At 39.9% G+C, this 24,490-nt stretch overlaps 2 protein-coding genes across 4 annotated transcripts in view; both read right to left on the bottom strand.

Moving 5' to 3' along the window:
• The window catches only part of LOC123770166 (protein timeless), a 43,580-nt gene extending 32,203 nt beyond the window's left edge, over nucleotides 1-11,377 (bottom strand). For 2 of the 3 annotated variants that reach the window (XM_069301202.1, XM_069301204.1), the window contains exon 1: nucleotides 9,575-9,714. The gene's annotated coding sequence lies outside the window, so the exon portion shown is untranslated. Of the gene's footprint in view, nucleotides 1-9,574; nucleotides 9,715-11,276 lie in introns of those variants that run through there. The other variant, XM_069301203.1, reaches the window with a different exon arrangement.
• Nucleotides 11,378-18,547: 7,170 nt separating this feature from the next.
• LOC123769982 (uncharacterized) overlaps nucleotides 18,548-24,490 on the bottom strand; it is a 46,484-nt gene continuing 40,541 nt past the window's right edge. The window contains exon 5 of the mRNA XM_069301201.1: nucleotides 18,548-22,323. Coding sequence (XP_069157302.1) covers nucleotides 22,201-22,323 — 123 coding nt within the window. The 3' untranslated portion in view covers nucleotides 18,548-22,200. The remainder of the gene's footprint in view (nucleotides 22,324-24,490) is intronic.

Raw genomic sequence — 24,490 nt, 5'->3', positions numbered from 1 at the left:
GGCTAAGAGGAACATTATACGTGGCGAAAAACAAAGCCAGATTGTTGCCTTGTTAATGGGTGAGGCTCCAGAAAGACTTTGCCCATGTCTTCAATACAGGAAAGAGTCAAAATATATTGAAGAGCTTATATTATGCATGAAGTGTTCTCATTGTGGACATATGGCTAGGAAATGCTAGTTTGACCCCAGATGTCGGTATTGTGGTAAGAAGCATGACTCGCGACAGTGTAGAATCAGGATTGACAAAGGAGAAAAACTTGCCATCTTGTTGCATTTGTCGAGGCATCCACAATGCTGGTTCCCTGCCCTCCATGCACGCCCGTCAGCCAACAAGCCTCAGCCAACAACTACAAGAGAATTAGCAAACTTGGGCCACAAGCCAAACAAGTTAGCAAACCTCAGCCACCTATAGTCCATCCCATCATCTCAAGTAATACATGTCAACGCTAATAAGCCACAACGTACAAAATATAAGGTCCTAACGTAACCAGAACCGTACTAACCCAAGCCACCCACCTAACCTACCAATGCATAGAAAATGTGGAAACTTGTAAGCCACTACTGTTCGTAGTACTGTGTGCCTTGGGGAGTATAGGATTAGAGTTAGGGAATGTAGGATCTTGAATGAAAAATTTGAATTTGAATTAGAAATGAGATAGTGGAGAGGCCGGGCGGGTGACCCGGGGGGGGGGGGATGACGGACACCACACGCATCATGGTGGCGCCACAGCCTAGCGTCCTCACACCAACGATACTATCTCTCACCTTAACAAAAACTCGGCCACTTACGTAAAGATGTTGTCAATGGGAATACGTTATTCATGTGTAAGCCGCCGCCAACCCAACAACGTCAGAGGCCCAGTCCATCAGGGAAGCAACTAAAGTCTAATTAAGTCATTAAACAATGTGTAAGTTTGTTACATGATCAATGTACAACCCCCTTCCCTGTCCTGCCATCATGGGTAAACACCGCCCTCATGCCCTACACACCTGTACTAAAGGGTGTGGTATTATATAACACGTGGAGCACGCTATAGGATCAATGAACACCCACTCTCTCCCCTCCTTAAAGCAGAAAGTCTGTGAGGCTGCCGCTCCCACTCCACAACCCCCCAGCATTTCATTTATATTAAATTATATGCAGTACAATCTGTATCTATAAAACAGAATGTCTGTCCGTTTACTTATTTTTCCTGTCGGTCATGTAGATGTCGTCGTAAGTCCTTAATACCATTGTTATTTCCTACCTTACCATAAATCTTACCTCCTTAGCTCCTAAAAATAGCAGTCATTACAGGAAAGTTCCTTAACCCCGCCTCCTAGTGGCGGTCTTTTGTCCAACACGTGAGCTTGTCTTGAATCCTGAACCTAATTTTGTTCATAACAGTTAGACAGCGTCCATCATCCTGTGAGTGAACACACCGCCACGGTGATATTATGGGGCGTCTTCACTCATCGTATGAGTGAATATACGTCCATAATGACAGTATTGGGCAGCGTCATTAATCCTGTGAGTTTAAGGACTGTCAATCTCATTAACGTTGTAACGTATCGGAAATGTGAAATAAACTAAAGGAAGAATGGGGAAACTCACAGGGTGGTAGAGAGGAGTGAAGGGGTAGTGAGGAAGAATGGTCAGGAGAAAGGTAAAGTTTAGAATGAGATCAAGGAGGAAAGTAGAAGAGCAGAAAGTAAGAGAAAAAGTATAGTAGAAAGAGAAGGTTGCTGCCACCATCCATTCAAGTTAGTTATTTATAAGACAATGAATGGAACTTGTCTGCACAAAAATATTATCTGCTGTTAACACGTATGAACTGTAAGCATGTGAGCCGGTCGGCCGAGCGGACAGCACACTGGACTTGTGATCCTGGGTTCGATCCCGGGCGCCAGCGAGAAACAATGGGCAGAGTTTCTTTCACCCTATGCCCCTGTTACCTAGCAGTAAAATAGGTACCTAGGTGTTAGTCAGCTGTCACGGGCTGCTTCCTGGGGGTGAAGGCCTGGTCGAGGACCGGGCCGCGGGGACACTAAAAAGCCCGAAATCATCTCAAGATAACCTCAAGCTTTGTTCTGTGGGGCGGACGAAGACTGACCTGACACAACCAATTACCAACCTTTCCTTAATAATGGCGGCTGTTTACATTTAGTAAACAGTTTACAGCTTCGAAACTCATCTATCCAGCGTTATTGTGTTATAAACAACCACTTCAGAGTTCTTAAATTATTTAATAAATGTAAACAAAGCCGCCATGACTGAGAAAAGATGTACAGGTTTCGCAAGTGGATTCATAAATGCTTGATAAATCCTAGTCTAGGTTGTGAACACGAATCATGTGACTTAGATAACACCATTACTTAAATGCCTCCAAATACACTTTCAAGTTCCCTTCATCTGGCATAAGACTTCCGCCTCGTGTGGGACATTGATGGAATATTCAAAACTAACTCAATCACCAGACCTGCCGAGACTCACGCCTCCCGAGCACAGCCGTAGACTCCTGCTCACACTTCTCTCCATCACACATAAATATAACCCATCATAATGCAAATTAGCGTGTAACAAAGATGAAGATGATTTAGACCTAGGTATCACCATCTCTACTGTTAAAACTATATTGTTCCAATCATTCAGGTCTGATAGGAGAGAAATTACTGACTCCCAACGACCTGAAAGCGCCAGTATAAAAAGTTATGATTTGTTCAGGTCTGAAACCTATGTTTATAGGCAGCACAAAACGTCCAGCAGACTGTGCGACACAGTGGTTGCAAGGATCAGGTTGGGTTACCGTTACCTGTGGCTGGTGGCTACAGGTGACGGATCTTTCAATCCTGAGCACTCCAGGTGCAAACTCTGTGAGCAGGAACTGCGGCATGATCTCCCACACTACATCACCGAATGCCCTGTCGGAAAATCCGACACCATTTAATAATAATATCATACAGACAGATAAGAGCTGTGTTGTATAAACAAGTTACCCATAGAAAACGTAACTTGTAGTGGAATTACCGTCTATAGAAAACGGGATATCATCACCACATACTATTATAATTCACCAGCTATTCTGCTGGGAATTGTTCTTAAATACATTAGTCTTTGGACTTTACCATCATAAAAACATCTTATATAAATTAACTTAATTATCAATATTAAAGTAGAGTAAATGTGACCCTTCTTTCACCTTTGGACATCTGGACAATGTAAGCCAGGCGTCAGTGAGGGAGGAGGGCAGCCATTGTTGAGACTAGACCAGAGGCTCACACGGGAGCAAATTCGGCTCCTGTTTAATTTACTTGGACGTAGTGTTATGGAAACCAAAGGTACCATCTCCAACACGATGTCTACAATTCAAGTTAAGTCTATCCGAAACCCGTTTATCATTCATTTATGGCCATTAATGTCAGGATATAGGGTGACCCGGTTAGATCGCGAAATCGCCTCAAACTAAAGGTAATTAAGCCAGGTCTTCATGTTCCATGTACTGTTTTCTCTGATATACTTGTCATATATAGGATTCTGGCTTCACAGCTAGCGCACTTTTGACAGGTCAAGACGAGGATGCAAGATTATGTGCACCAGTTACTGGGTGATGGAAGCTACCTCAAAGAGGATAATTTGGTGTCTACACCCTAGTTATACCTGGTGGACTAACCTGCTGTACTATAAGAGAAGGAACCTCATCAATGTATGTAGCTATTACTGTAGTTTGATTGGCTGCATATATATAAACTAATAAACCCCCCCTAATGTGTAGAGGATCGATTTGTGAGATTATGAGATTATTGCAGAAATACAGTCCACTTAACATTATACAAATTGCTATCGAAGTATATAAATTAACGTAAATATAAATTCATATAAATTAAATAAATATAAATCTCACAGGTCGGTTCCCACATTATTTGGACCTTCGGAACCGGAATATTCGGTCCTTTGAACCCACATTTGGTCATCTTAGTACCGGATGAACCAGTTAACCAGTGGATTCATTAAATAAACTAGTGCAGTGTTATTTAAACAAAGCCAGCAGTCAAGACGGCAGCCTAGCCTCGAGGGAGCTCAGGAGCCTCCCTCAGCCCAGTTCAGCTTCGTCAGCGGTTTCATGCACACCCACAGAAATTTGGTGGCGTGTTATTTCGTGAAATGACAGCGCTAATATAGAATCCAGCCAAATTAGTGACTGTGTCTTCGCGAGATTGTTCACGGATTTCGTGGTGTTACATTTCGCGAGAGATTATCTACGAATTTTGTGGAGTTTATTTCGCGAGGTCACTAATAATATTTAATACTTCTTGATAATATTAGAAGTTTCATAGAGGCTAATTAAGAGGCTATTATCAATAATTGTGTATATTATTTCTCCAAAATAGAGAATCATTTAATATATATTGCACTAGTGATCACAGTATAATATTTACTAATTGCCAACCCACAACAGGGTAGGATATTTACCATTGACTAGTTGAACTATTATTGCTCATCCTAGTCCCATTATTACCATAGTCAGTTGTACTATATTGAATAACCTAACACCATTAATGAATGGTGCAGACCCTATTTTGGGTGTAATTTTTATCAACTCGAATTGAGTTGTATATATAATAATTTACTTATGATCATTACACCTTTGAGTGATTAATTAGTGTCTCTACCATCCTAGGGTGATATAGAAGAGCTAACCTAAAGGTACTTCCAGTGACACTGGTTTATCACTCAAATTATTAGTGTGTATGATTGTATATATATAATGTGTATTAATTTTAAGTGCTAACCTCTAGCAGAGGTAGGATTATTGCCTAGTGAGTGCAGAATTTGACCCTAGGCTACCATCAGTGCTTGTTCAGTATTATGAGCAGCCCAAGTACAAGCCCCACAAGGCTTCACCAACAAGACAGATCAAGAAATGTGAAGATTTGTCACAACAATCAACAGTTGATTATGCTGACCTGGAAAGCTATTATCAAGCAGCTGCAGGTAAATTTGAGCAAATCAAATGCCAAATGGCTGTCCTTGTGGGGACAGACTACTACCATCAATTCATCGGTAGCCCTACTAAATATCAGGGTATAACCATGTTAAACTCTGCAGGAGGTAAATTACTCTCAGGCCCAGTATCAAGCCTGAGGAGACCTATGCCTGCAGATAAACAATACCAATAGAATCTGAATTTGTCAGCTGATTATATTTCTCCAGTAGCATTATACTAAGGAGATTACAGCTGACTATAGTAACAGAGGTTGATGTTAGTATCATCATTTAAAGCTGAAGATGAGTTCATGAGGCCTCAGTGGCAAATCAGTGAACAGTAGCTTAAACAGCTACAAGTCACTGCGACCAATGTCACTGAACCCACTGCAGTCTCAGAACCATACTTTACTTTAATGATGAGCTATTCAATCTTCTGAATCAATTAACTAAATTAAACCCCAATAAATCTGATGACTGATTTGATACATTTATTATTTAATCAAGATGTATTCCATGGGCCTCAGTGTTTATATATCAGTGACCAGTTACCTGAACAAACTTCAAGTTATATCTAATGTCACTGATCTCACTGCAGTCCCTGAATCATACTTGACTGTAGTATTTGATCACATCCAGTCTTCTGGGTTAAATAATGTGTAATAAGGCTTGAATATTAGCCTTTCAAGAGTTGACAGGGAAATGAAATCGCATTAGACTTCTAACCCCTGCAACTCTAGTACGGGACATCCGTCCTGTACGAACACACACAAATGTGTGATTACTAACTACTAACATCAAATTAATCTAATAATTCGAAGGAGGAGTATCGGTGTTCGTCTGTTCTAATTAGGACTTCGACCCGTGAGCAGCCCCTGGGGAATTATGTCGGAAAATCCGACACCATTTAATAATAATATCATACAGACAGATAAGAGCTGTGTTGTATAAACAAGTTACCCATAGAAAACGTAACTTGTAGTGGAATTACCGTCTATAGAAAACGGGATATCATCACCACATACTATTATAATTCACCAGCTATTCTGCTGGGAATTGTTCTTAAATACATTAGTCTTTGGACTTTACCATCATAAAAACATCTTATATAAATTAACTTAATTATCAATATTAAAGTAGAGTAAATGTGACCCTTCTTTCACCTTTGGACATCTGGACAATGTAAGCCAGGCGTCAGTGAGGGAGGAGGGCAGCCATTGTTGAGACTAGACCAGAGGCTCACACGGGAGCAAATTCGGCTCCTGTTTAATTTACTTGGACGTAGTGTTATGGAAACCAAAGGTACCATCTCCAACACGATGTCTACAATTCAAGTTAAGTCTATCCGAAACCCGTTTATCATTCATTTATGGCCATTAATGTCAGGATATAGGGTGACCCGGTTAGATCGCGAAATCGCCTCAAACTAAAGGTAATTAAGCCAGGTCTTCATGTTCCATGTACTGTTTTCTCTGATATACTTGTCATATATAGGATTCTGGCTTCACAGCTAGCGCACTTTTGACAGGTCAAGACGAGGATGCAAGATTATGTGCACCAGTTACTGGGTGATGGAAGCTACCTCAAAGAGGATAATTTGGTGTCTACACCCTAGTTATACCTGGTGGACTAACCTGCTGTACTATAAGAGAAGGAACCTCATCAATGTATGTAGCTATTACTGTAGTTTGATTGGCTGCATATATATAAACTAATAAACCCCCCCTAATGTGTAGAGGATCGATTTGTGAGATTATGAGATTATTGCAGAAATACAGTCCACTTAACATTATACAAATTGCTATCGAAGTATATAAATTAACGTAAATATAAATTCATATAAATTAAATAAATATAAATCTCACAGGTCGGTTCCCACATGCCCAGTTATTAGACCCGTTAGCATGGGGTACTGGAGCTTTGCAATTATTTTAGTCACTCTCGTGTTAATGAAGATATCCTCATATTGCACCCAAAATTTGCCAGTGCAGACAACATATGGCCCTGTATGACTAACCATCCTGCGAGATGGGGACGTTCAGTATCACTGCTACCTTATTCACTCTTGTGTTGATGATATCCTCATAATGCACCCAGAGTCTGTCAGTGCAGACTACTTATCACATGCCACTGTATGACTAACCATCCTGTGTGATGGGGATTTTTAACATCACGTAGCTAGCTTTCTGACACACTGTACTCCCCTTCATATAGTCTAGGGCAGCTGCACAAATGAAGATGTATCTAAATGTGTTAATAAAAAAAAATGTGTGGCAATGAACAATAGAAAGTTATATTTACATATTTGTACACTGAAACCTGGAAACAGTCTAATGTAATTTATTGTAACCATGATATATATATGTGCTTCAGCCTAGAGTTTAGACCTATTGTCTTGTGTATGACTCTGTCCTGTGTGACAGTGAATATCAGCATTACCCTCACTCTAAGAAGACTTAATTGAATTCCTCAAATTAGGCAAAATTGTAATTATTTTTGTAAATAAAGATGTTAATTATAATAATAATATGTTAACTAATAATAATAATATATTATTAATAATATTATGAATTAATATTAATTAATTAATATTAATCAATATTAATTAATTAATATTAATTAATTGACATTATTAATAATAATAATATTAATAATAATAATAATATGCCAGCTAACAAACATAAACATAGAAAAGACCTACTACATCTTATTTGGAAGCAAATCATCGAATGCAATTCAGTTACAGATAGACAACATTAACATCAGTAATAAAAATGATGGAAAGTTTCTTGGTCTATTCCTCGACAAGAGACTCAACTTCAGCACCCATATTCAACACATAACTAAGAAAGTCTCTAAAACAGTTGGTATACTCTCCAAAATCAGATATTATGTTCCTAACTCTGCTCTTCTCTCACTATATTATGCACTAATCTATCCCTATCTTAATTATGGTATCTGTGCATGGGGGTCAACCACTGCAAACCACCTCAAGCCCGTCATCACCCAACAAAAATCTGCTATCAGAATAATAACAAACTCTGCTTTCAGACAACACTCAGCTCCTTGTTTAAATCCCTTAACATTCTAAATATTAACTCCCTCCACACATTCTCTTGTGTCAACTACATTTACAAAGCCCTGTTCTTAAATGCAAACCATGCTCTGAAACTCTCCCTGGACAGATGTAATAGGACCCATTGTCACCACACCAGAAATAAATATCTCTTTGACGTGCCTGACAAGGGCGACAAATAATTCACTTCGGCTGGAATTACAACACCATTGTATCACAAAGAGTTTTTTTAGTTACATATATGATAATTTACAGAGATAAATTAAGATATTACAGCTAGAATTTTTAGTTATTTAGTATTTTTATCTTTTTTAATTTTGTTTTTCAAATTATCAAAATTATTTTCAAAATTATCAAAATATCAACTCTATAAATGTAATTCAACATATAATACAGGAAAAGGCACCAGTATTATGATGAGGAGCCACCATAATGAGACAGTAAGAGGCTCACCCCAACCACCACACAATACTAGGCTCCCCCATCACTAGACAATATAAGAGGCTCACCCCCACCACCACATAATACTAGGCTCCCCCATCACTAGACAATATAAGAGGCTCACCCCCAACCACCACATAATACTAGGCTCCCCCATCACTAGACAATATAAGAGGCTCACCCCCACCACCACATAATACTAGGCTCCCCCATCACTAGACAATATAAGAGGCTCACCCCCAACCACCACACAATACTAGGCTCCCCCATCACTAGACAATATAAGAGGCTCACCCCAACCACCACACAATACTAGGCTCCCCCATCACTAGACAATATAAGAGGCTCACCCCCAACCACCACACAATACTAGGCTCCCCCATCACTAGACAATATAAGAGGCTCACCCCCAACCACCACACAATACTAGGCTCCCCCATCACTAGACAATATAAGAGGCTCACCTCAACCACCACACAATACTAGGCTCCCCCATCACTAGACAATATAATAGACTCACCCCCAACCGGACAATATAAGGCTTCCCCCAAACAGCAAGTCCTAAGAATACACATGCACAAATACTAAATCATCCCACCTGACTCTTACCTAATACAGATGAAATTAAATCCCTTTGTTGCGTGTTACGAACAATGCAATAATTCCTTGTTCACTTGCCAATAATAGTTTTAGCCAATTTAAGACTAAAATATCATAAATTAATTATCAGAAGAAAGCGCCAAGCCAGTATACCTATATAGCACTTGGAAGAGATATGAGGACAAGATTTAGGATACGACGGAGGAAAGGAATGGTGTCTAACCATTTAATAGGACCATAGGGGATTGAACGCCGACCTGCAAGATGCGAGATCGTGTGTGTGCCCAACATGGCCCAACTAATATATATCAACGTGAGATCCAGTACATCCTATCTTAAAGATTGTTCACCCATATGTCAGACATTTGTCTCATTGAAAAGACAAATATAGTATAATTATATTTAATAGTAAGAATTAAAACCTATACAAACAAATAAATTTTCACATCAATATTGTAGTATGCTACAGTATATTAAAATGTAATTCAACATACCTTTCAGTAGAGCTTCAGTACTCAAAGTCACCGAGCCAAAAATACTTATTGGCTGACAAACTTGGCACACATCACCACAATATACACTTTTCATTGTTCATTATTCACATAATACTGATAACCAGTCATTATAACACTACACTCTCAAATGTTTCTGGAAAAAGAAAAAAATACTAAATAACTAAAACTCTTAATTTATCTCTGTAAATTATCATATATGTACAAACTCAAAAGTTTTAAATATTAAATAGTTCTAAATAAAACTTAAAAAAAAAACTATATGTGATACAATGGTGTTGTAATACCTGCCGAGGTGAATTATTTGTCACCCTTGTCACGGACAACTGTTCTTCCTCAGCATGCAACCCACAACAGTCACCTAAACTACAGATAACTTATTTTACTACTAGGTGAACAGAGACATCAGGTGTGAGGAAACATTGCCCAACTGTTTCTGTTCTACCCGGGCATTGAACCCGCGTTCACTGGTTCATTACACACTGTCTTCATCACCGTAATCATTTTAACTACAAACGGACTATATTTTAACTTTTCGCTTCATGCAGGTCGGCGTTCAATTCCCGACCGTCCAAGTGGTTGGGCACCATTCCTCCCCCCGTTCCATCCCAAATCCTTATCCTGACCCCTTCCCAGTGCTATATAGTCGTAATGGCTTGGCGCTTTCCCTGATAGTTCCCTTCCCTTCACCTAGCAGTAAATAGGTACCAATGGTACCCAGTAGTTAGTGAGGTTGAATCCTGGGGAGGGTCAGTAGTTGGTCCTGGGGGGGAGGACCCCGGTATAAGTTCAATATGTATATATATACTGGCTGCCTGTCCACCAATAAAATGATTATACACATACATAAATATATACTGTATATATATATATATATATATATATATATATATATATATATATATATACATATATATATATATATATATATATATATATATATATATATATATATATATATATATATATATATATATATATATATATATATATGTGTGTGTGTGTGTGTGTGTGTGTGTGTGTAATTACCTAAGTGTAGTTACAGGATGAGAGCTACGCTCGTGGTGTCCCGTCTTCCCAGTACTCTTTGTCATATAAGGCTTTGAAACGTGTCTCTGTGTGTATGTGTGAAAAGTTTGGGCCTAAACACATAGGCCCAACCTATCTTGTCCCGCCTGGGAATCAAACTCGGGCTCTCCATCTGTGAGACATATTTTTTTCCTTTGGTGATATTGAAAGATCATAAATATTTGTCTTTAGCTGTCAACGTCGAGGAAATATTTTGTAAATAGTGTGTGGACACGGCAGGTTACTGTAGTTACCCGGGAAATATCACTAGAGAAATCTGGTGTCATTATATTCTCAAACGTTTGGGTTTAATTCATAATGATCAAAATCAAAGAAAACTATATTTGGAAAGCCTTAATTGGATAGAAATTTACATGCTTTGAAGTATGTTGAGAAGTTTGTAAACTACGGCCTGGTCATTAATTAACAACTATATTCTGGAAGCACTTAAAAGTGATGTACTATATGCAGCAACAGAATAAAAAATGCCCGGCATTTATATAAAAAAAATATCCTCAAAAATGGATGGACCTTTGACAAACTGCCGGCTTCCTATCCCCGCGGAGGCCACTAGAGAGATGGAGGCCCCTCAGGTCTAACTACCAGACTACCTTACCTACTGTTTAACAAGGTACAGGAGCGGGGTACTGGCACTGATCCACCTGCTTAGCACCGTAAATCCTGCCGTTGAACTTGTGTTGGAAGGTGAGTATAGACTGGTGGCGGCGACGGTGTAGCGAGGCTGGTCACCTGGCCTGGCTCCCTGAGCCACGTGACACGCGCCCCCTCCCTCCCTGCTGGGGGCGGTCCCACACACGCCGCCTCCACACACCACACTCATCAATGACGCCACGATACCTAATTCCCCACCCACTAGCCACCATGATACCTAATTCCCCACCTCTACCACCACCACCACATGCGCTACTCTACCCCCCCCCCCCCACCACCACATGGGGGTACTCGCCCCCACCGTATGGGATACTCCCTCCACTGAACGGACTACTTTTGCATATTGGATAACTGGGTGTGCCTTGTATGTCACGTGGTGGATAACTGGGAGTACCTTGTATGTCACGTGGTGGATAACTGGGTGTGCCTTGTATGTCACGTGGTGGATAACTGGGAGTACCTTGTATGTCACGTGGTGGATAACTGGGAGTACCTTGTATGTCACGTGGTGGATAACTGGGAGTACCTTGTATGTCACGTGGTGGATAACTGGGAGTACCTTGTATGTCACGTGGTGGATAACTGGGAGTACCTTGTATGTCACGTGGTGGATAACTGGGAGTACCTTGTATGTCACGTGGTGTATACTAAATGAATTCGCTACAAAATTAGTGTATGGATTGAAATCTGTTAAAGGGACGGATTTATCCAACTATGACAAGTAGCACTGGTAGAAGTAGAGACATAATAGTGATTGGTAGTGATGGTGGTGTTGACCTGGCCGTCCTGGCCAGGTCAACATGTGCTATAATGATCCTAATGGCTTAGCCCTCTCTCCTTCCCAGCTTGGTGTCTTCTTTTGATAATTACTTAACCCTTCACGAAGTCTTCCCCTTTTCCTTACCACAAAATGTGCAGCAAATATTATCCAAACAAATAACATGGGAAATATAACGTTATGCCCTATTCTCACATTCTTAACCGGAGTCATACAAATGTTAACTCGCCTCATATAGAGATGAGTGTGTTGTGACCCAGGTCTACGTGATAGAGTAACACTCGCTTGTGGCGAGTGTTACTCCTCCACCAGTTGCTTGACAGTTGAGAGGCGGGACCGAAGAGCCAGAGCTCAAGGCCAGCAAGCACAACTAGGTGAGTACACGTGCAGTACACAGGTAGACACGGGCGGGAGGTTAGGCGCTGCCAGCCGTATGACGTATTAACCCGATGTAGGCTTCCAGCTTGTTTAAGAGCAGTTAGTAAGAAGTTTGGTTAAGGAAAGCAAAATTAGAAGGTTATATCAGATATATTATGAATATATGAGAGATTGGTGATTGTTTAATGTTCAATAAAATGAGCAGAACAGAATGACATTTGGAGGCTTGCTAACGGCATCGTGGGAGCAGTGTTGCCACATTGGGCTACAAATAGCGAATTGGGCTACTTTTGAGAGCCCCGCGCTCCCAAATTTTTAATTTCGCTACTTGCTACTTTTTTGGGCTAATTTAAAAGCAAGATGTGCTAATTTGGGCTATTAATGTTAAGATTGTACGATTGCGAGTTACATGAAAGTAACTAAGCTATAAATAATTGTAATTAATAATAATTGTAAATATTAATTAATACTAAATAATATTATTTAATAAATTAGTCCCAATTCAATGCAGAGTTTTCTTCCAAGCACAGAAACTTGTAAATATAAATACAAGGTAATAGATAGATCGATAAATAAATAGACAACTTTCAAATACTGCACCAAGTAATGGCGAGAGGAAAAAAACTAGACAGTATACATTACATTTGAAATTAATAATGGATGAATGGTAATAAACTGGTGTATGTATGAGACTTCTGGAGCCGGTCGGCCGAGCGACTCGTGGGGGCACGCTGAACTTGTGATCCCGTGGTCCCAGGTTCGATCCCAGGCGCCGGCGAGAAACATTGGGCAGAGTTTCTTTCACCCTATGCTCCTGTTACCTAGCAGTAAAATAGGTACCTGGGTGTTAGTCAGCTGTCACGGGCTGCTTCCTGGGGGCGGAGGCCTCGAGGACCGGGCAACAGGGACACTAAAACGCCCCGAAATCATCTCAAGATAACCAAGATACCAGACAAGGTCCATTTAATGGCAGAATTTAGCCATTTAGTGTAAAAACTTGTATATCTAATATTATTAATTATAACAGTAATCGAAAAAAGTCATAGTTTGTATATACAAGAGATGAAACAGAGAGCCATGAGCTAGAGCGATGTGCTGAGTCCATAAGGAGGCGGAGCTGCAAGAGATACCTTCCTGTGATTGGCTGTTGCGGGGAATACCAACACTCTTTTCTGAATAAAATTTAAACTAAGAAATAGGTCCTTGTGCACAACAACAAGGTTGTTGTGAAAAAGAACAACAATTTCTGTTTTGCACCTGACAGAAGTCTCCATCTAACTGAATAATTTACTCGAATAAGAGGGCAGAGCAGTGTATCATTATTTGTGTCAAGGCAACCCCCAATAATAACGTCTCAAGTTAGGTAGCCAGCCCATGTTTCTGTAACACCCGTTACATCCTGTTGTATTTAATTATCACTTTATTAATATTTTTAAATGCTTAACATTTCAGTTTTTAGGTAGATTAAAGTTGAAGCAGAATGTCATAAGCGAGGATGGTGTGCTGAATAAAGAGGATTTATTAAGTGGATGGAGCCTTTAGCTGATCCCTTCCTGTGATTGGCTGTTGTGTGAATGTCAACAAAGAATATCTACCAATGATATGCAATTTATTATGCACCCCATACCATCTGTGGGCGGAGCTTGGAACCTCCTACCCGAGTGCAACAACCCGCCTTATGGGTTGCTGTTTGGCTATTTATAGTGCGTTGGGAAAAATAGAGATGGCGTTAGTTGTATTTTGCAGGGTAATTTGTTATAAGTGTAATTTGATGTCAACAGATGGCGTAAGCTGTATCTTATGGCCACTATTGACCAGCCAGTTGATAGTGTTCTTATCTGCCGACAGATGGCATCAGCTGTATTATTATTATTTTAATAATATTATTACATTAATAATAATGTATTATTATTACTTTAAACACTGATCTATACGTCTGGTAGCTTATAATAAGGTTTTATACCGTGCTGGTATTAGGTAACTAGAATTCTGCAATTACTTTTTTTTATCTACTGTAAAGGATATGTAAGACAAATGTAAGGTTTTAAGGCTAAGTAACGAAGATAGTTACAAGATACGAGCCAGATGGTGTTGAGACTGCAAAAGGGATTATGATAAGAACTTAAGCCAAAAAATCGATGCATAAATGTTCGCAAATATGAGACTGGGATTTATTTCTCGAAAAGTTAGCAATAAAATACGCTTTCTAGTTCTTTATTTTTAAAATTAAGACCAGGGATTCTGTCTAACGAAGCTGCAAGCTAAAACACCGTTATCCTATAATGTTCATCTGTAGCTTGAGCCCTAAATACTCGTTTATTAAACGAATTTATTGTTAGAGTTCATTACGAATCAACTTTGTTGAAGGCAGAGTTTCCAACAAATACCTTCCTGTGATTGGCTATTGTGGGGAATGCCAACGCTTATATGAATAAAATGCAAAATATAAAATACGTCCTTTTGCTCAATAACCTTGTTGTTGCACAAAAGAACAACAATTTCTGTTTTATACAAGACAGAAATGTCCATCTAACTGAATAATGTAGAGCAATAAGAGGACGGAGGCATTGTATCGCCGATATTATTTGTGTAAGGCAACTCCCACTGATGACGTCACAAGTTAGGTAGCCAGCCCATGTTTCTGTAACACTCGTTACATCCTGCAGTATTTAATTATCACTTTATTAATACTTTTAAATACTTAACATTTCACTTTTTAGGTAGATTAAAGTTGAGACAGAGTGTCATAAGCAAGGATGGTCTGCTGAATAAAGATGATTTATTAAGTGGATGGAGCCTTTAGCTGATCCCTTCCTGTGATTGGCTGTTGTGTGAATGTCAACAAAGAATGATATGCAATTTATTATGCACCCCATACCATCTGTGGGCGGAGCTTGGAACCTCCTACCCGAGTGCAACAACCCGCCTTATGGGTTGCTGTTTGGCTATTTATAGTGCGTTGGGAAAAATAGAGATGGCGTTAGTTGTATTTTGCAGGGTAATTTGTTATAAGTGTAATTTGATGTCAACAGATGGCGTAAGCTGTATCTTATGGCCACTATTGACCAGCCAGTTGATAGTGTTCTCTTCTGCCGACAGATGGCATTAGCTGTGTTATTATTACTTCCAAATTCCCTTTAAACACTGATCTACAAAGATAAGGTTTTATACCATTTATGATAAGTATTAGATAACTGGAGTTCCGCAATTACTTTTATTTTTCAACTGTTCAGGATATCATCATATAATGTCTGGTTAGGACGTACTGCTTTCGATTGATGAAGATTAAGCCACCCAAGAGGTGGCACGGGCATGAATAGCCCGTAAATACTGCTCTCGTAATATTATATTTTTCAGGGGGGTGGGGAACTATTAAGTGAAAGCGCCAAGCCATTACGACTATATAGCACTCAGAAGGGGTCAGGATACGGATTTGGGATGGAACGGGGAAAAGGAATGGTGCCCAACCTCTTGGGCGGTCGGGGATTGAACGCGGACCTGTAGGAAACGAGACCGTCGCTCTACCGTCCAGCCCAAGTGGAATAGTCCAGTCCAGCGTAATATTATTAAAACAACAATTTATGCATATAATAACAGCATTTCACACTAAAAATACTTGAATATAGTGAAATTTGGTAGTGAATTCCAATCTAGGAATCTCCTATGACTAAACTGTACTTTTTAATCATTTTTATGTGCTTACTACTTATTATTAAATTATTAAGTACTTACTATAATACTTAAATAAATTATTTTATTTAATATTTAAATTAAACGATAAAATAAGAGGTACTAATAAATCATTGTGTAGGGGGGACAGGCAGCCAGTGTGTATATATACATGTTAGGCTTATACCAAGGTCCCACAAAGGTACCACAAAAGTGCCACAAGGGTGCCACAAAGGTGCCAAATTAAAGACTGGGAGCTGCCCGGGCGGGCCCAAGGGCTGCTGGCGGCCCTGGCCAGGCTGAACTTCCGCGCCCTTATAATCACCATTGTTTAATAATCTTCACAGGGAGAAACAACTGTAAATATAGGAATAGTTTATTACAACATACACGGTAAAGAAAACAGCTCGGAAACTAAGGAAATAAAGCTGCCGAAAAAACATTAAAGTCCATTTCAAGTTCAAGTATGTTTATTGTCGGTTCGTTCATGCTAGGTTTGGAGTTACACAACTGGTCGGGGTTCGGGGTGCACAATAAACCACCACTCACTGGTTGAATAGGGGATGATTAATGAACTATCCACCTCTGGCGGCAAAAAATCAATATATATATATATATAATGTGTGTGTGTGTATGCGCAGAAATAATATTAATAAAACAATTAACCTCGTGTAGTGTACTCTATGTATCAAAATATATTACTTTGAAACCCATATCATTCACTAAAAAAAATATTGGGCTACTCTTATTACAAATTCGCTACTTTTTGGCCGTCAACTCGCTAGTTTCCGCAATTTGGCTCAGGGAACCCTGAGTGGGTGAGACAGGTCATTGTTGGTGTGGCAATGGTCGGGTTCGGTTGTGGGTGACGACGCTGGTTCATGGCATGTATTTATTATGCACCCTGTGAGGGTAAGTGCCTGTACTCTCAATTAACTTGCCGACCACCATTTTTCTTTTATTATTGTGCAATTTTTAACACGTTTATTGTGTTGTGGTAAGGGCCAGGGGGCATTTACGCGTACTGGGGGTTAGAGAATAACTTGGAAGTGTCTCCTTCAGAGGCTGTAGGCCTACCTGTAGTATTTTGTTTGTAAGTCCTGCCTATGTTGGGTATTGTGCATAAAGTTAATGTACATTATGAAATACGAGGGCCGAGCCTTTTAGTTTTTTTGCAGGGATATTCCTGCGCGGGCCCTAAGCCTCTGGCTGGCCCACTGTGCGGGCCCTAAGCCTCTGGCTGGCCCACTGCGCGGGCCCCAAGCCTCTGGCTGGCCCACTGCGCGGGCCCTAAGCCTCTGGCTGGCCCACTGCGCGGGCCCCAAGCCTCTGGCTGGCCCACTGCGCGGGCCCTAAGCCTCTGGCTGGCCCACTGGGCGGGCCCCAAGCCTCTGGCTGGCCCACTGGGCGGGCCCTAAGCCTCTGGCTGGCCCACTGCGCGGGCCCTAAGCCTCTGGCTGGCCCACTGCGCGGGCCCCAAGCCTCTGGCTGGCCCACTGGGCGGGCCCTAAGCCTCTGGCTGGCCCACTGGGCGGGCCCTAAGCCTCTGGCTGGCCCACTGGGCGGGCCCCAAGCCTCTGGCTGGCCCACTGGGCGGGCCCTAAGCCTCTGGCTGGCCCACTAAGTGTTGCTGGTCTCTGTTGTACTTGGGCGGAGTATGAGTATTTATGACTCGTATGGTCGCTTCAGTAAGATTTTATCTTGTGTGTTTAACAACTTCTTCTGCTATGTTCAATTTAAGTTGAAATCTTAATGGGTTTGTAACTGCACTGTTAGATAATCTTCCAGTAGTCTGTCGGGCATTTTCTCTCATCTTCCGGAACCTGTAAGCCTATTTCCCATGCACATGGGTATCCAAGCCTGATGCCAGGTAAAATGAATAATAGTCACAATGCTGTTGTGTTTAATGACACAACATTACATATATTAGAAAACTCATCCTCGTGAAGGGTTCAAACCCAGACAGCTAGGCGCTCCATACACCTTTGAATATCTAGTACCTCACCCAGTACACCACACTGTCAGTCAAGGACTACACACACAGTGTGGTGTAGTGGGTAAGTTTCTAGATATGAGTTTTTATGAGAAAACTCATCCTTCACGAGAAAAATCAATTCTAGAATTGATTTTTCATTTACCATCGACAATAAAAAGAAACATAAGAAATATTGAGAAAATTCGTGTTAGAATTATTAATCTTACTTTTTCGGTCATATTTAACAATATATATATATATATATATATATATATATATATATATATATATATATATATATATATATATATATATATATATATATATATATATATATATACACACCTTAAGAGCCCATTCACTTATAAATGGGGAACATTTAAAATGTTTGGAAAGGAATAAATAAAAATCAATATTCGTGGTTTATATTTTGTATTGTTTGTACTTGCGCGTGGTAGACTTGGCGGACAGTACCAGCGGCAGCCAGTCCTCTCTAGGCTCTAGCACCCCATCACACACACACACACACACACACACACACACACACACACACGCCCTGCTCCTCCACAGGCAACGTTATCTCACCAAACACATAACATAACCACTACAGCCTGTTAGCGTTATAACAACGCCCTTACAACCTTCTGGTCACATTGTATGTCTGCTGGGAACATTTTTAGCAACTGCCACCTTACGCGCATCCCATTCCAATGTGGTTTTTATTATTTTTTTAATTTGACAATACACAGAGATAATGAAAGGTGTGTGATATAAATGCTTCTGGTCCTGGGCGAAATGATATAGAGAATTGTAACAGGTTGCATCATGTGAAGGATGTATAGTGTGTACTTAGGGGCATGTTAAATGACCATCAAGACGAGGCAGCCTATGGGTCATGTACGAAGGCAGTGTCAAATTATATTATCCTATTTTTTTAAATTGGTTGTGGACCTGTTCTTTACAAAGTATAGGTGAAGAGCTCACCTGTCATAACATTGTGAACATTCTGGTGGCATACGTCAGGCTGCGAGCAGCTGCGTCTAAAAGCCTGGTTGACCAGTCCAGCAACGAGGAGGCCTGGTCAAGGACCGGGCCTCGGGGACGCTAAGCCCCGAAACCATCTCAAGTTAACCTCAAGGTAAGGCTCCGATATTTATTAGGCTGTGTTCAGCGCCTAATAGCCAAAGATGTGACCAAGAAGCCTCCATCAGTGACAGCGCTGAGTATGAATGAGGTCCAGTAGGTATAATCTGAGCATAGGGTTCACCCGTCATACTGCTGAGTAAAGGCTTATTCTCTCATTGGGGTGAATACATGGCCATTGGCCATACTCCTGAATGCAATGCTGTTTATGCATGATACTTGCTAAATAACTACCACGCATAATGAATAAATGGTCCGTCAAACTAAATATTGATTTTAAAAGCCACATTAATAATAAAGTTGACTAGGACTCAATATACATAATGTTTGGTTAGTGCCAACGGTCGCTCCCGTCAGTACTCCATACACTTACTTCCCCGTGCCCTGATTCGTCCACTGAGGTGCACAGTGCAGATCATAGAGTGTAACGTGAGGCGAGCATTGATGCACGCTTACATTTGTAGTAGTTGGTGAGGTTCGCTAATATAAAACAAATCTCCACATGTGTAAATTTGGCAAAACAGATATTTATATAAGATATGCACCAACGCTAATTATGTTTAAAAAATCTCACTAAGGAATGTAGATTTCCCAGGACGAGGCGTCTCACCTGTCCCTTCCAGGAACTATGTCCCTGCAATAAGTAATCTCGGGTGATCTAATGGAGTGTCTCACTAGCTATATGACCCAAGCCTAGCATCTCCAGGAGATGACCTCAAGTGGTCATGTGATCAAACTCCCATGATCACTGAATGTGAAACAAATATTCATATTGAAATTGCCTGTATTTAGGCATGGTGACATATCTTATTGAAAAAACAATGCTTGATTAAATTTTACGATCGATTGTTAAGAATTATATATGATATTTCACAGTTGGTTCTACAAATCATCTTTTGACGTAGATTTACAAATTAATTTGCAAAATTAGAGAATGTCTTCGAACATTGCAAATTAGCAAAAACCAGCGATAAAGTCTCAGAAGGCTCTCCTCTTATTCTCATATATATATATATATATATATATATATATATATATATATATATATATATATATATATATATATATATATAGTCTATGTCCTATTACAAAATGTTAGCCACAAAACCACTTGTAGTTAGCAACGAACACCCTTATTGGTTGGTAGAGGCTTCTCACTACACACACACTAGCCTAGGTTGTTGACACTCAACCCATCCTTCTGTTTAGATAGTACTTTTTACAACTGTGCACCATAGTACAAACATTGACGTAAAAGGCAATTAAATAATAGAATTAAGAACTTTCCACTTTATAGTCCGAAAAAAGGTAAAATACAAACTTAAATATTCATAGGGCTAATATAGCACATATATATGTACCATGTTAGGCCTCAGCGTGTATTAGACCTAGGAAGGTTAGGCTAGGTTGTCTTTGCAACATAAATGCAACACCTTTTTCAGTTTGTTCAAATTCAATAGTAACAATTTCTAGTTTCTAATTTTCCATTACATCATGCATGTACTATGGTCGTCGTCATTACTGTAAGTACAAACTAAACAGGAGAATGGGCTGCGACACTGTTCTTACTCTTCACGAGTACAAGGGGAGGGGGCATGGGTAGTGGCATATAATGACAATAGCCTTTGATAAGTTTTCTATGTATTTTACCAAAAATTATAAAGTATAATTACATATATATCTTGGAAGTGCTATCTCATCTCTGGTAGGATACGACATTCGTCTCCCGGGGTTCAGGCCAGGCAGTGAGTGGGTCGCATGGGTGTGTAAGCAGGTATTTGATGAACGTACGTAGTGACCACATTGGTGATGCCCCTTAAAGGTTTATATTAAATACAAAATTTTAATATGGAATCTTGCGGAAGAGTCAGCAATGTAGCCATAATGAAAGCTACCAGATTAGGGAATACGCCAAGTATTTTTTGGTATGGAAGGCCCTTCTGCCATATACAGTAGCCAACCCACAAATGGACCTGAGCCATGAGAAACGGCTTATGGGCAAAGTGTAGCCGCATCGTGACCTCTCAAACTTGTCCAAAGAACACACATTCATATACACTGTGAGATCCTAACGGCTACGAGGTACAAATAGCTGAAACGGTGACTAAAAATGACAACAATTTAAGTTTAGGTGGCCAAATTAGTAATGAAGGCGATGTGGACAGTGACTGGCACCCATTACCACACACGGCTCAAAGGCCCCTCTGTAGCTAAAGTCACATTCTCTACAAATTCAAATCAACTTGTTGTAAACGTTTCTATAATACATAAATCTCTGTGTCTATGATACACATACCCTCTAGAGTCCCAGTTAGTGGCAGGACTCCCCCTCTAGTAGCCTCAATCGCTACTAATTAACATGAGTAAACTGGTAGACATAAGTGGGGCACAAGAACAAACCGGCTGCCACAGGAACGCGGGCCGGTACACACCCGTACCCAACCTACAAGGATTATCTTATTAACTAGGATACAAAAACAGCATCGTAAGTTAACTTTGTGCATAGGCTACCAGTCTCAATTTTTACAATCATATTTAGAAACTATAGGAGGGTCCTCGTCCTATGGCTAGAATATACACCAGATGGCAGGGATGAGTTGGGAACTTAGTCGTAATGTCACTTGCAGACAACAATATCCTGGAACTGGTCAATGATGATACGATTATCTGATGCAGACATTAACCGCGTCTCTGCCTAAAAGACTCAGTAGATATTTACTCTAGTTTACATTTGCAAGTAAACATGTATGGCCTGACAGGACACTACATTTGCAACATTTTCTCAAATTTTCTATCATCTTATGATACAGAAGTTAAAATATGATTTACCTGAACAATCATGTTGCAGCCGTAGCTTTACTGTCATTTAATGCAGCTTTACTTTCTTTTATGAAGCTGTCGATGTTACAATGCTGTGTTGATGTATTAAGATATGGGATAAAGTGTTGGTAGGCAAGAAGCGTCCGGGAGACAGCTACCTCCCCAGTAGTACCATACACACACAAATGTAAAGCATGGTGGCCCAGTGACCAGAGGCAGGTCAAAGATCTGGAAGTAAACGAGACAAACGCGTTTTGTGTTCAGTTTTGCATTGCATGAGACTAGTAATTGGTAAAGTTTCGTATTGAAGAACTGTTGATGCGAGATTTTACATTCACCCTCGAAAAGCATGAGGTAGGCTACCCCTGAAGCTTTGATGACAAGGCCGAATATTGGTTGAACCAGCTAATAAGAGTATCGAGCATTTTACATGCTGTTCGTTGGTCACTGAAAAATCTCTTGAAGGGAACACTATTATTACAAGAGTATGCGTCAACCCTGAGACATGGTATTGGCAGACATAACACCATCCTCACATGACAGCGGATTACCCTCACCAACACTAATTATAATGCAGTAACGAAAACATGTCTTTACACATCTCACACATCGTACTGAAAACAGACCTAATGAAATTCTGACTCCATTTGTAGGCATACAAATATTTCCCAGGTCTTCCAAACGGTGGCCGCCAAACTGCAAATTTAGGGAGCGAGTGAGTCAAGAAATGGGTGGCATCATGTCAGTGATTACCATCTTAGGGAAGATAACGCAACATCACACTGGGACCTCTTACACCGTCATCTTAGATATTACTGCTAATATTTTGAATTATTTATAAGAAATACATATATATGTAAACAATTGTAAATATACTAAATATATTGACAAAAACTTGCTGAAGTCATATTCTCGTAAAATACATCCAAAATTATGCCTCAAATTCTAACCATTAAAATACTGTTTAGAATATTACAATTCTATTTGATTAACGATTAATTTATTTGTAGGCCTATTGTAATTCGTACTTCAATTATGTGAAAATTCGCCCACGGGACTGGATTGACTTCTTTCTATATATTATGTATTTTGAAGAAACTATCTTCTATATTTTACAGTTTCAAATAATCCTACATTAGCGAGGGATTATACCAAGATAACAATTTTCATTGGACCAGCCAATGATAAATATATGAAGTTCTATAACCGAAATAATGCAGTGAAAATATGTCGTGTATGATATTCTCAGGACGACCAACTACGCGTCAGGTCTGAGTTATGATTTAATGAATAAATATGGAGTAATACAATACAATGGAACCGGCGCCCCCTAACTCCTCAAGTGCGCACACTACCAACAACCTGCCCGTCCTCATAAACAAAGACTAAAGTCCATTCCATGCCAACCCGTCCTAGACTCAAGTCCATTACATCCAGCAGTCGACCCCACAGACCAGCCCGTCGTCCAAACAAAGACCCAAAAGTGATTCCATGCACCCGCCAAATCCCCTGTTTATGAATGAAAAGCGGTTTAGAGACACGACTCACAACTGGTGACGTTCGAACACTTCCGGAACAAGCGTTTTACTGACGAATTTTGTTCGAGCCACAACGCTAAAAATGCTTCACCCACGTACTACAGGTACAAATAATCACCAACAGAACCTAAACACATAACGTAACTTAACTTATGTCAATATATGCACAATATGCTAATATACTTTAATATTAATTTATATTAGAGAAAATTCCTGTTTTGAATGAAGAGCATGTAAAAATTTATGAATGCGTCTGTGGGGTCGACCGCTGGATGTAATGGACTTGAGTCAAGGACGGGTTGGTGTACGGCTTCAATCATAGATTCATCACGCTGCTGTGATTACATTGTGTAATGGTTTGATCAATTGGTCACGTAGTCATCGAAAAAGGTAATTCTTTAGTAAAGTTATACAGACAGACAAATACTCTGTAACATCATTTGCGTGTTTAGAAACACTTTTTTTTATATAACCTGGAGAAATTTTTATTCTTATTTTTTATTTTATTTTTGTTCACGAAACATGTTTGAAGCGAGGCAAAGTTAATGAATGGACATTGCAGAAAATACAAAGCTAATCTGTTGGCTTTTTCTCAATAATTAGACGACTACTACAGTTAGGCCTACAGGCAATTATTATTGTAAAAATAGCAAACAGGACTACAAAGAATGCTAGATAAAACAATATATTAAAGCGACTGAATATATTGAAGATCCCAGTGTGATAACATACTTTTCAAGGTTGTTGGATTTTGAAATAATCCAGGAGTGGTACTAGGCATGTATCCCCTTCACTCTAGTAAATGACGCAGCGAGTCTGACACTCAGGAACACTGCAGCTGCCTGAGTGATCCCTCG

Source organism: Procambarus clarkii, chromosome 45 (genome assembly GCF_040958095.1).
Source record: "Procambarus clarkii isolate CNS0578487 chromosome 45, FALCON_Pclarkii_2.0, whole genome shotgun sequence".
NCBI classification, from domain to species: domain Eukaryota; kingdom Metazoa; phylum Arthropoda; class Malacostraca; order Decapoda; family Cambaridae; genus Procambarus; species Procambarus clarkii.
Note: the sequence above shows the minus strand (reverse complement) of the source record. Positions and strands in the feature narration are given on the sequence as shown.